The sequence below is a fragment of the Eleginops maclovinus genome, chromosome 15, assembly GCF_036324505.1.
Source record: "Eleginops maclovinus isolate JMC-PN-2008 ecotype Puerto Natales chromosome 15, JC_Emac_rtc_rv5, whole genome shotgun sequence".
Taxonomy (NCBI): Eukaryota; Metazoa; Chordata; class Actinopteri; order Perciformes; family Eleginopidae; genus Eleginops; species Eleginops maclovinus.
In genome coordinates this window covers 16,461,675-16,474,152 of record NC_086363.1, presented here as the reverse complement: position 1 = coordinate 16,474,152, position 12,478 = coordinate 16,461,675, and the positions used below count along the sequence as shown (strand labels likewise).

The window sequence follows — 12,478 nt, the reverse complement described above, 5'->3', positions numbered from 1 at the left end:
CTAGAGATCTTTGGCATTTTTTAAACCCAGAAGGCGCGCAGGGTGAGGTAGGCCTGTTTCGTCGCATGAAGAAGCCTGCAATTTTTGTTTTTTCCAATTCATCACACGTTTTTTTCAAATTATTTTTAAAAATGCGTTCTGCAGAGAAGGGAGGCTGGCGTTGGTCACGGTTTGGAATGAGAGAAAAACAGGACAGAGTAACATGGCGAATATTGCTCATATTTGTTTCTTTTGGAAGACCTTGGTTAACCCATTTAAGCCTGGAAAGCGTTGCCGCATTACTACCATTAAAACCGGGGGCGCTGTTGCGTCATTCTATCATTGAAGCCGGGAAAGCGGATATGTCATTTTGTGGTACAAGAGTTCTGGTATTTGTTTTGCATTAATTATCGGCCTCTTAGCCAATGAAATGCATCAGAATATACAAGTGGCATTGTTTGGATTTTTTTCGAGCAATGAGTCTACTGCGGAGGGAATTCTGAAGTTAGTGAAGGTAGTGATATTGACGATCTGCACAGCGCTGATGACATTATTGCTGACTACTTCGAACCCGTCCAAACAATCGACCGGGATTTATGGTTAAGATATATGTTTGAAGACGGTGACGATGATGACCATGAGTTCAAAGGTTTGGAAACCAAGTGGAGGACGGAGAATTACCACTCTAATCCAGAGTTTATTCAACCGCACCCCAGGGGTGAAAGTCGATTTACCTGCAGAGGCCACTCATGAAAGCCACAGGTGTAAGCTCTTAATTACTTTTTGAATTGTTTTTCTATCTACTACAGAGGCTGAGAAATCAATTATTTAGTAGGCCGAAAAACTTCCGGTTTTAAGGGGTTCTTCTAAAATCGCCCATGGGTTTTACAGGCATTTTTCCCAGGCGTTTTAGGCCTAAATGGGTTAAGGCGGCATGCGTGCGTTGCTTAGGCAGCCGCCTAAGCTGTAAAGTGCTGCGGGAAACCCTGTTATTGCAACAATTCACAACAAAGATAATGTTCTCCAGAAGTTATGAATGTTGCTTAAGGTGGTGGCTCTAAGGCACTTCATATGTGCTGTCGTTTGATTTGAATTATCTCTAGCACAGCCTCATCCTCCACAGTGTTTACTGGCCTACAGTCTGTAGCCACCATTTAGCTATGGCTGTAGCAAGTTTGTTGCTTGTTATGTTGTCCACTTTTCTCCGTTGAAAACTAAACCGTGGTGTACTTGCGAGGGGGGTGGGTGTCTGTCAATCAGCGCTATGCTTGGCCAGCAAGTGTTATTTTAAACCTGCCGTACTTTAGATCTAAAATTGAGGTACTGCTAACTCTGAATGAATCATAGATAATATTGACTAATAAACCTGCATTATAAGGCAGAGTACTATTTCCAAAACAAATGTAGTTTTGAACCAATGAACAGATCTGTTAAATGTTTCTATTCTTTCCAAAGATTTGTTCACTTCCTTTGTCAAAAATTAGAATCATGTTGAGCGTTTATCCCATACATTTTTTGAATACAGTGATATCATACCATCGCCACAAAAAGTAATACCTTGTTGTGGTAAGACTTGAAGAATAGTCCAGTCATAGATTAGAAGATTAACAGAACAATATTGGCAAGCCTTCTTACCCTTCCATTTTAAGGATTGATGTTTGTATTTTCTTCTGTGAAATAACTAAATATCTTGAACTTTTGGACTGTGGATTTGGTAAATCTCACACATTGCCATTATTTAGTGTTTTTGAATTGTATTGATTGATAATTGTTAGTTGCTGACTTGACTCTGATCTCTATTTTAAGTTTTAAATGGAATGTGTATGTGCTTGTGTTTTCCGTTTGTATGTTTTCCAGATAACATCCAGTGCTCCCACGGTTGTGTTGATGAGAAGTGACACATCATGGGCAGCTTGAATTCATGAAACTTCCAACATGTCTTCAATCCTTGGACTCCCTAAACGAGGGTCAGATGTAACAGTTCTCATCACCAAGGTTCACTTGCATCCCAATTGTGCTCTTTTGGAGTTCTGGGGAACATTTGGCCTAGAGAAGACAGCAGATTACGAGTGCCTTTTCAAAGAAATCCAATGCCCTGGAAACAAATTTCAAGAGTTTGAAGGAAATCCTTGTGACCAATGCTTGGTTCAGATAGATGCTACTTGGCACAGATCCCGCATTGTTTCCAGAAATGGTTCAAACTACAGTGTGTTTCTCATTGACAAAGGGTCGACATTTAACACTACCACAAACAAGCTGGCATGGGGTTGTAAGAAGGACTTCCAGCTGCAACCCAGGGTGGAATTTTGTGTGCTAGCTAATGTGTTACCACTCTCCCTTCAGGACAGATGGACCCCTATGGCTCTGGAATTTCTCAAATCTCTTTCCGGGAAGTCATGGAAAGCGCATGTGCAAGATGTACTCATGCCACACAGAACATTTCTCCTACATATCCCCTGCATAACCAAGCAAATGTATGAGATGGGGATTGCCAAGAAGCTGTCTCCAGATGTGTTTCAGGACTTTGTTCTCACGTCAATGCAATCCCAAAATGCAGCTATAGTGTCGCCGGTGACTCAAATACCGATTGAAGCAGGTGAGCGACTGCACAAGAAAGGCGTCTTCCTGTATCCAGAGCTGCTGAACGGAACTGTCGAGACCGTCATAGTCACAGAAGTGACAAATCCTCAGAGGATATTTTGCCAGTTAAAGGTTTTCTCACAAGAATTAAAGAAACTCTCAGGGCAAATCACACAGTGCTATGAGGGCAGAACAACCAATTGCGTTGTAGGCCCAGAAATGATTGGGTTTCCATGTGCTGCACGAGGAAATGATGGCAGGTGGTACCGCTCTGTTTTGCAACAAGTCTTCCTGACCAACCAAATGGTTGAAGTGTTGAACGTTGACTGTGGAACAAAACAGTTTGTTCAAGTGGAGAATGTAAGACCTCTCGGTGCAGAGTTTTTCAGGATGCCCATTGTGACTTACATCTGTTCCCTCCATGGAATCATTGACAAAGGAGTTGGATGGACAACCAGCCAGATTGATTATCTCAGGACCCTTCTATTGCACAAAACGGTGATTGCCAAATTTGAGTACCAGAGCATCTCCGAGGGCATTCACTATGTCACACTGTATGGGGATGAAAACACAAACATGAATGACTTGTTTGGTTCCAAGCAGAGTAGTTTTCTGAAGAGTGAGAAAACACTTGGAGATTATGCCCTCAGCACTCCACACAGCTGCAAGCATCCAGCTCAGCTAGAAACAAATCAAAGAAAGATGCAAAGTCCTGGACAGGCTGAGGACGAAAATGTGAAAGGAATCGTAAAAAAGCTGCCAGCTGAAGAACTCTCTCTCAACTCCTCGCATGTGGCATTTGTTCAGAGCGTATCTGACCCATCTGAGTTTTGGATCCAAACACAGAACTATGCAGATGAGTTGGATGAAGTGATGGATGGTATCTACCAACTTTACAAAGATTCTGTTAATACAAATGTGGTGACAAATCCAACTGTTGGCCTGTTCTGTGCTGCCAAGGCAGAAGATGGTGACTTCTATAGAGCAACTGTGGCTGAAGTTGGTGAAATGCAGGTCAAGGTGTTCTTCATTGATTATGGAAACACTGAAATGGTTGACAGGAGGAACATCAGGACCCTTCCTGATGATTTAAAAAAGCTTCCATGTCTTTCACTAAAATGCACTCTGGCTGGTGTCAGGCCAAAAGATGGAAGATGGAGTCAAAGTGCTTGTGAGCTTTTCATCAAAGCAGTCACAGATGTAAAGCTGACTGTACGTGTGACAGCAAAGTACAATGATAGCTATGTGGTTAAACTAACAAATCCTGAAGCACAGGAAGAAAGAGATCTGAGCACACTGATGTGTTGTTCTGGCCATGCTGAAAGGGCTGAAACGCAGAGACAACCACAAGCCCAAATGACTATGCAACCTGCCATCCTACCACAACTTACAGATGCTAGCATCTCAGGTATGTGCAGGATCAAAGAAATCCTTTCCCTTTCCCAAAATACAGTTCTCCATGCCAGGTATAAAAGAATAATTCCTACATTCAAGGAGCACATGTTTCGCATTGGAAATGTCCTCGATGTCAGTGTGTCCTGTATCAGAGGCCCAAACGACTTCTGGTGCCAAATGGTTCAAAATGCAGGGCATTTGAAAGTGCTCATGAATGACATACAGGCTCATTATTCAGGCACTGAGTTTCAGCCCCTTGAGGAAGCAGCTTGTGTTGCTCGTCACCCTGGTAATGGAATGTGGTACAGGGCCCTTGTAATTCACAAACATGAAACGCCTGATGTGGATGTCTTGTTTGTTGACTATGGCACAAGGGAGACTGTCCCCCTCCATGACCTAAGGAGGATCAGCCCACAATTCCTTGTTCTGAAAGGCCAAGCATTTCGATGCAGTCTATTAAACCCTCTTTACCCTACGTCTGCCACAAATGACTGGAACGCAGAAGCAGTAGCAAGGTTCAACAGCTTTGTGGAAACTTCAGCATCCAACTTTGTGATTTTGAAGTGCACCATATATGCTGTCATGTACGGAGAGCAGAAGGTTCTTTGCAACATTGTGGATCTAGAAACTCCCTTTGAGAGCATCTGCACCAGTATGGTCAATCTTGTCAAAAGTGCCCCGCCAAAGAAATCTGCTTCGCCCTCTTTCTGTCTGGACACATACTACTACTCGACGCACGATGTCAAAACTGGAACAGAGGAACAAGTCACGGTGACATCAGTGAACAATGTCAGTCAGTTCTACTGTCAGCTCGAGAGAAACGCTGATGTGCTAAAAGATCTGAAGATCAAAGTTAACAATCTCTGTTTTCAGCTTGAGAAAGCAGAACTCAAAGAAGTCTTTGGAACTTTGTGCTTTGCGAGGTACACTGATGGACAGTGGTACAGAGGATGGATCAAGGCCACTCTGCCGGCAATTCTGGTTCACTTTGTGGACTACGGTGACACCATTGAGGTGGACCAATCAGACTTGCTTCCTGTTCCCAGAGAGGCTATTGCCATCATGTCTGTTCCTATGCAAGCAATTGAGTGTAGTCTCTCTGATGTCCCTGCCGAGGTTCCCAGTAAAGCAAACAGCTGGTTTGAAACCAGTTCGACGGAATGCACATTTCGAGCATTAGTGGTGGCCCGAGAACCAGATGGAAAACTGCTAGTTGAGCTGTATCAAAGAAACACTCAAGTTAATTCAAAGATAAAGAAGATGTTTCAGATTGAGATGCAAAAAGAAGGGCACTGTAGGGCACTTGAGGCTTCAGCAAATCATGACCAAAAGACTGCAAAGGTTTTCCCAAAAAAGGAAGAGATGGACGATCCCACTCCAACCTTCACAAAAAATGTGTCTGCCCCAAAACAAGCATGTCAAATGAGGGCTGCCCACAAGTGTTCTTCACCAAAAACTGATCAGCAGATCAAAGGTCTCTACATGCCTCAACACCAAAGACTGTCAGGCAGAAAGAAACCAAGCGATACAGAAAATGGTTATGAGCCGACAGATGCCTATATCGAACCAAAGAAGCAAAGTGGTTCCGCAGAAAACAGACGGGTCATCCAGTCCAAATCCGCTGACCCTGAGAAGGAAAGCAAAACTGAAACATTCCCTAAACTTGCAGACCTGCCTACAAAATCCATCACATCGGGTATGGAAGCAGATGTTTATGTCTCGCACTGCAACAGCCCTTTGAGTTTCTATGTCCAACTTGTTAGTGAGGAAGATGACATATTCTCCATTGTGGAAAAGCTAAATGATCCACAATCCACCCCCCAAACTGATGACCTCAAAGACATGCGTCCAGGTGACCTTGTGCAAGCGGAATTTGCAGATGATGCCTCATGGTATCGAGCAGTTGTGAGAGAGATCCATGGCAATACGATGGCTCTTGTCGAGTTTGTTGACTTTGGAAATACAGTAATTCTTCCAAATTCAAAGCTGGGCAGACTCCATAAGTCCTTCTTGCAATTTCCCATGTACAGCACACATTGTATGCTGAGAGAGACTGCAGGTCTTGGAAAAGAGGACGTGCTTGCCCTGGAAGTGGTGTCAGACTTCAAAGCAGACATTGGTGGTGATGGGGAAAAGAGGCTCAAGTGCCAGTTCATCAGGCAGTCAGAGTCTGTGTGGGAAGTCAGTCTTGAAGACAGTGGCGTAAATGTCATGTGTAAAGTACCTACAAGAGGTTCAGCTGAAATCCCCTCAGAGAAACTTGAAGTCAAGGAAAAACCCTCCAAGGATTCCGACATCCGGAAAATGTCAGGAAACTCAGAGAAATCACTGAACTCCTGCTCTCTATGCTACCACCAACAAGAGTTTTCAGAGGGACAAAAGTTAGAGGTCTACATCACCAATATAGATGATGTTCAAACCTTTTGGTGTCAGCCTGCAGATTCAGAAGAGCTGGATCAGATAACATCAAGAGTCTCTGAAGTGGGGGATGCGGCACATTACAAACCTATTGAGTCTAACTCTCTTTCCCCTGGCAAACCATGTATTGCTCTCTTTTCAGACGATGGTTTTTGGTACCGTGCACAGGTCATTGACAAAGATGGGGATGAGCTGTCCGTTGTTTTTATTGATTATGGAAACAAGTCCCAAGTCAACGTTGCAGATGTGAAGGAAATGCCTCATGAGCTGATGGAAAGTCCTCCACAGGCGTTTAGGTGCGAGCTAGAAGGCTTTGATGTTTCACACGGGTCCTGGGACAGTAATGCAGTTGACGTGTTGTCTGCACTAACAACAGACAAAGTGCTACAGCTGACGGTCACCGGTGTAACTAGAGACGGAGGAAACGTGAAATGCCTTGTGCGGATGGAATGTGAGGGCCAGGCGATAAACGAGGCATTGAAAACCTGCTGGAAGAGCTCCACGACAGAAAATGAACCTGCAGTTGGACTCACGACTTCATACAAAACTACACTGCTTTGTGACTCATCAGTGAATGATACTGCACCTCCTGAGGATCAACTGCCCGAGGATGAACTAGGCTTAAAAAGGGATGCTGCTAATGCACGCATCGACCCTCCGAGAGACCACAGTGAAACGCAGAGCACTGGCAATCTCATTGACTTCCATGCAGATGTTTTGGCATCAGGTAGTGGCTCAGCTGAAACAATGTTATCTCTACTAGATAACAAAGAGGCTCAAGATTTCTTTAGCTGTGACACAAGTCTGCTTGAAGCTGACGAAGACCCCGAAGAGGGTTTTTCTATGATTGGGCAAATGGATGAGAACCCTAAGGAGTCCATCAATGAGTCAGAGGTTACCACTACCAACTCTCTGCCAGGAGAGATTAATAACAACAACATTGAAAGCCTCTTGAATTGTTCTGGTAAGTAAGACATATCTCCCTTTTTTTTTTCACCTGTTGATTGTAATTGTGTGACGGTAATCATTTCACTTGTTTTTGTATTTCCAGGTCCAACTGAAAGAAATGGGGGCAAGGTAACCCATGCAAGGGGAAACAATTCTACCAGTACAACAACAATAACAATGGTAAAATGTGTGAGAAAATCTTTAGCAAATATGTATGAAGGTTTTTTTTAATATATACAGTGGGGCAAAAAAGTATTTAGTCAGCCACCAATTGTGCAAGTTCTCCCATTTAAAAAGATGAGAGAGGCCTGTAATTTTTCATCATAGGTATACCTCAACTATGAGAGACAAATGAGAAAAACAAATCCAGGAAATCACATTGTAGGATTTTTAAAGAATTTATTTTCAAATGATTGTAGAAAATAAGTATGTGGTCAATAACAAAAGTTCATCTCAATACTTTGTTATATACCCTTTGTTGGCAATGACAGAGGTCAAACGTTTTCTGTAAGTCTTCACAAGGTTTTCACACACGGTTGCTGGTATTCTGGCCCATTCCTCCATACAGATCTCCTCTAAAGCAGTGATGTGTTGGGGCTGTCGCGGGGCAACACGGACTTTCAACTCCCTCCAAGGATTTTCTATGGGGTTGAGATCTGGAGACTGGCTAGGCCACTCCAGGACCTTGAAATGCTTCTTACGAAGCCACTCCTTCGTTGCCCTGGCAGTGTGTTTGGGATCATTGTCATGCTGAAAGACCCAGCCACGCTTCATATTCAGTGCCCTTGCTGATGGAAGGAGGTTTTCACTCAAAATCTCACGATACATGGCCCCATTCATTCTTTCCTTTACACGGATCAGTCGTCCTGGTCCCTTTGCAGAAAAACAGCCCCAAAGCATGATGTTTCCACCCCCATGCTTCACAGTAGGTATGGTGTTCTTTGGATGCAACTCTGCATTCTTTCTCCTCCAAACACGACGAGTTGAGTTTTTACCAAAAAGTTCTATTTTGGTTTCATCTGACCATATGACATTCTCCCAATCCTCTTCTGGACCATCCAAATGCCCTCTAGCAAACTTCAGACGGGCCTGGACATGTACTGGCTTAAGCAGGGGGACACGTCTGGAACTGCAGGATTTAAGTCCCTGGCGGCGTAGTGTGTTACTGATGGTAGCCTCTGTTACTTTGGTCCCAGCTCTCTGCAGGTCATTCACTAGGTCCCCCCGTGTGGTTCTGGGATTTTTGCTCACTGTTCTTGTGATCATTTTGACCCCACGGGGTGAGATCTTGCGTGGAGCCCCAGATCGAGGGATTAGCAGTGGTCTTGTATGTCTTCCATTTTCTAATAATTGCTCCCGCAGTTGATTTCTTCACACCAAGCTGCTTACCTATAGCAGATTCAGTTTTCCCAGCCTGGTGCAGGTCTACAATTTTGTCTCTGGTCTCCTTTGACAGCTCTTTGGTCTTGGCCTTAGTGGAGTTTGAAGTATGACTGTTTGAGGTTGTGGACAGGTGTCTTTTATACTGATAACGAGTTCAAAAAGGTGCCATTAATACAGGTAACGAGTGGAGGACAGAGGAGCCTCTTAAAGAAGAAGTTACAGGTCTGTGAGAGCCAGAAATCTTGCTTGTTTGTAGGTGACCAAATACTTATTTTACCGAGGAATTTACCAATTAATTCATTAAAAATCCTACAATGTGATTTCCTGGATTGTTTCCCCCATTCTGTCTCTCATAGTTGAAGTATACCTATGATGAAAATTACAGGCCTCTCTCATCTTTTTAAATGGGAGAACTTGCACAATTGGTGGCTGACTAAATACTTTTTTGCCCCACTGTATGTATAGCCCTGAAATCTAACGTGATGTTCTTCTTTTAAAGGTTCCTTGTGAGGCTGTTTGTCGCACGGAGAACGTCGACCTGCAAGAGACACATTTTGAGATATTTGAATATGTGAAGCAGGTACATGAAGTTACAGCACAAAATGTCCCAGGATAACAATGCCCCTTTTCCCTCATCTGTTGTTCCTTATTTCTTTCATTCTCTGCTTTTTTCACTTTTTTCCTTTTGTAGATTGAAGCTGAACTGATGCCGCCCTCCGATGTGCTTCCTGCATTTGGTGAGGGATTCCTTTTTCTAAAATTACAGAACGCATTCACTTAGGCTATGACATTTTACTTTCAAATCAAGCTATCACATTTACTTACAACACATTGTAGCTTTAGGTTTTATATGTTTTTAATATTGAATATCTTTTGAGAATTTGACTGACAAAAAATGGAATTGAGAATCTGAGGTTCGCATTTTCAGACTCTTTATATACAAAACAAATGCATGATAAAATAATTAGCAGGTAAATGGACAAATAAATAATGGTGGTTTCAGCCCTTACTTGCTAATTAGTGTGTGTAATACTAAGTGCAGTGAAACATTATCTTTAAATCCTCTTCATAGATGCTCCCACAGAGTGGGAGATTGACACTGCGGCAGACGGTGTCTCAGAGGAAGAGCAGCCATGCGTTGCCACAAATGTTGAGGTAATGTTGTGGAAATACAGTATTTTAGATGATAGGTTTTTACTGTTTTCCTTGTGCAGAGTAAATTTGGTACAAATAACTAAATTGAGTCATTTGTGACAGTGTGTGCTGGTCATTGATGGATAATCTGTTCTGTTGTAGGATGACTCGATGACTGGAGAAGAGACTCTGGCTCTTCATGAGGAAACTTCAGGTTTGACATCCCAGAATATTTTGTTTGCTAAATTTGATTGTTGGTTAAAACACCTGTAGGCTTCCCCTGATCATTTTGGCATTAATTTACATATTTTATGTGGAATATGAGCCCTACTTAGAAGAGTTGTTTTGGAAAATACTGTAAACACAATAGTAGGAAGTGTATTTTCTAATCTAATAAAACCATGAAAATCATCTTAACTTTTTACGAGGCTTCTTGTGCTTTCCCCCTAAACACGTACAAGCCTTTTGGCTAGATAAAAAGATGTGTCCAAATAGTCTGTCTATGTGCAGCCCTGCCTCTCTCGGCCTCAGCAGAAGGTGAGCCACAGACCTGCACAGCGCCCTCTCCAGATCTGGTAAAGGATTTAAAACCACACAATTCTCAACTCAAAACGGCGAAAGTTCTGACTTCTGACATGCAGCTTTTATCGTTATTGCTGCTCAGGCTGACGAGGAAGAAGAGGTAACCAGTTCTGAGGAAGAGGCCTCGCTGACAGATGTCTGCACAGGTATCAGACTTGTACTATAACACAACTTATCAATGTTTTCACAGCACTGCTTATCAATGCTAGTTTCAGTGGAAGCAGCATCTTAATGTGCACTGTGTTATCCAAGTTGATTCATTCCTTTGGACTGCAGGTCAATACGAGCCCAGTGACGATGACACGGTCACCAGTGAGAGAGAGGAAGGCCTCAGCAGTTTGACAACACAGGAAATGGTAATTTGCATGCCATATCATAACTCTACGAAATCCAAAACCAGATCAAGCCTCACATCATGATATAATATCAATGTATCACCCAGCCCTTACTGGGAAACACAGACATTTTGCAATACAAATCAAAATGACAGTTTTTTCGCAGCATTTTAAGCATGCAATGTTGCGTGCATTTCAAAGTGCTTCAACAGAGGCACACCTCGCAAATTAAATCAAACAAGAAATTTACTTTACAAAACATGTTTGCACATATGCAGCATAGCAACATAATGTAACAGTTTGAGGGAAACAGGAGGTAAACGGTATGATGATCAAAATAAAATACAACTATAAATAATGATCCCTCTCTGTAAAATAAAGGACAAAATAACTAATAGGATAAAAATAAATGAAGAGTAATACAAGTTACAACATTAAAAGATCAACTTAAAGGGAATGTCGCTAACATAACTGTTAAATAAATAATACAAGTAAAAACCTATAAAATAAATCCGACAATTTAATAGGGGGATGTCGCTATTAAAAAGCTGTCTTTAGCTGTCGTTCAAACATTTCCATTGAGTTGGTTATCAGAGGAAACGGTAATTGGTATTCAAATATATTCCTGCAATGTCTCTAAATACTGACTTTTAAGATTTGCAGGGAAGTTTGAGCTCAGACTCGGCAATATAGATTAAAAATAAACTTGATCGGCTGTCAGAGTCAAATGGATAAAAGCCTTGTCTCTAATACAGGCCAAATAAGAAAAAAAAACAGAGTGGTTGACGCTAAAAAAGTGAACATACAGACCACTCTGCTGCTCTGAGTTTCTCTCGTTTGTGGCATCTCCTTTTAGTCCCTTTATTTCTAACTTTTACAATGATTCCAAGAGTTCCAATATTATTGTGAAAAATCTGTTGGATTGACTTTATTCTGGGTATGACTTTGTGAATGAAATCTCCATTTAAGCTAAAGTAGAGTAAAGTGAGTATGACATGACTTTTGCACGCCTTACTGAATTTATCAATCGACAGGTTAACATGGAGGAGATTTACTGGGAAGCGTCTGATGCAGTTCTGTTAAACTGATCGTCTAAAGTTGTGTGTGTTGTGATTTCTTCCATCGTAGGTCCCAAGTGAATCACAGTCTCCATATAGAGAGCTTCTTTGTGAACTGTTAACAGGTGAGTCCATAACATACATCACACGCCATAAGCTGGTAAATAATAAACAGTACATGCTTGGTGACGAATGGAGTGGTGCTGTGACATCGTTTTGTGGGCTAATCCAGAGTTAGCATCACAAGGGTCCCTCGACAAAAAGTAAAAGTATATCCCCATTGGATCTCTGCGTTGTGCAGAAAATAAGTTTCGTGGGCAACATGAAACTCACATGTTTTGCTCAACAGGATCATCTCCACATATTTACACCACTTTTATGATTTTTAAACGTACATGCAATCACCTGAAGGAAAAAGCTAACATTGGGCCGTAAACACCACGCTCACACTGCTGCGCATCACCATCGCTAAGCTAAGGGTGGCTCATGTTTGCCGTAATGACGTTTAGAGACTTTAGAGCAATGGCTGTTTTTGTAACATAGATGCTTCGGACATTCACCAGTGGACTATTTCCTGATGTGTTTTATGTCGTAGAACAACACAGGAAAACCTCTTTGGCTCAAGTTACCAGCAGATCTTATTTCAGGAGTCTGAATAAGAACACA

At 42.2% G+C, this 12,478-nt stretch overlaps 1 protein-coding gene across 2 annotated transcripts in view; it reads left to right on the top strand.

Moving 5' to 3' along the window:
* Positions 1 to 12,478, top strand: part of tdrd6 (tudor domain containing 6) — a 35,721-nt gene that overhangs the window by 18,798 nt on the left and 4,445 nt on the right. Inside the window, exons 2-11 of one of the 2 annotated variants that reach the window (XM_063901800.1) lie at positions 1,837 to 7,336; positions 7,424 to 7,500; positions 9,203 to 9,283; positions 9,395 to 9,440; positions 9,776 to 9,858; positions 10,000 to 10,051; positions 10,348 to 10,412; positions 10,502 to 10,565; positions 10,696 to 10,775; positions 11,883 to 11,937. In XM_063901800.1, the coding sequence (XP_063757870.1) occupies positions 1,915 to 7,336; positions 7,424 to 7,500; positions 9,203 to 9,283; positions 9,395 to 9,440; positions 9,776 to 9,858; positions 10,000 to 10,051; positions 10,348 to 10,412; positions 10,502 to 10,565; positions 10,696 to 10,775; positions 11,883 to 11,937 (6,025 nt within the window). In that variant the 5' untranslated portion in view covers positions 1,837 to 1,914. Of the gene's footprint in view, positions 1 to 1,836; positions 7,337 to 7,423; positions 7,501 to 9,202; positions 9,284 to 9,394; positions 9,441 to 9,775; positions 9,859 to 9,999; positions 10,052 to 10,332; positions 10,413 to 10,501; positions 10,566 to 10,695; positions 10,776 to 11,882; positions 11,938 to 12,478 lie in introns of both variants that reach the window. The other variant, XM_063901799.1, reaches the window with a different exon arrangement.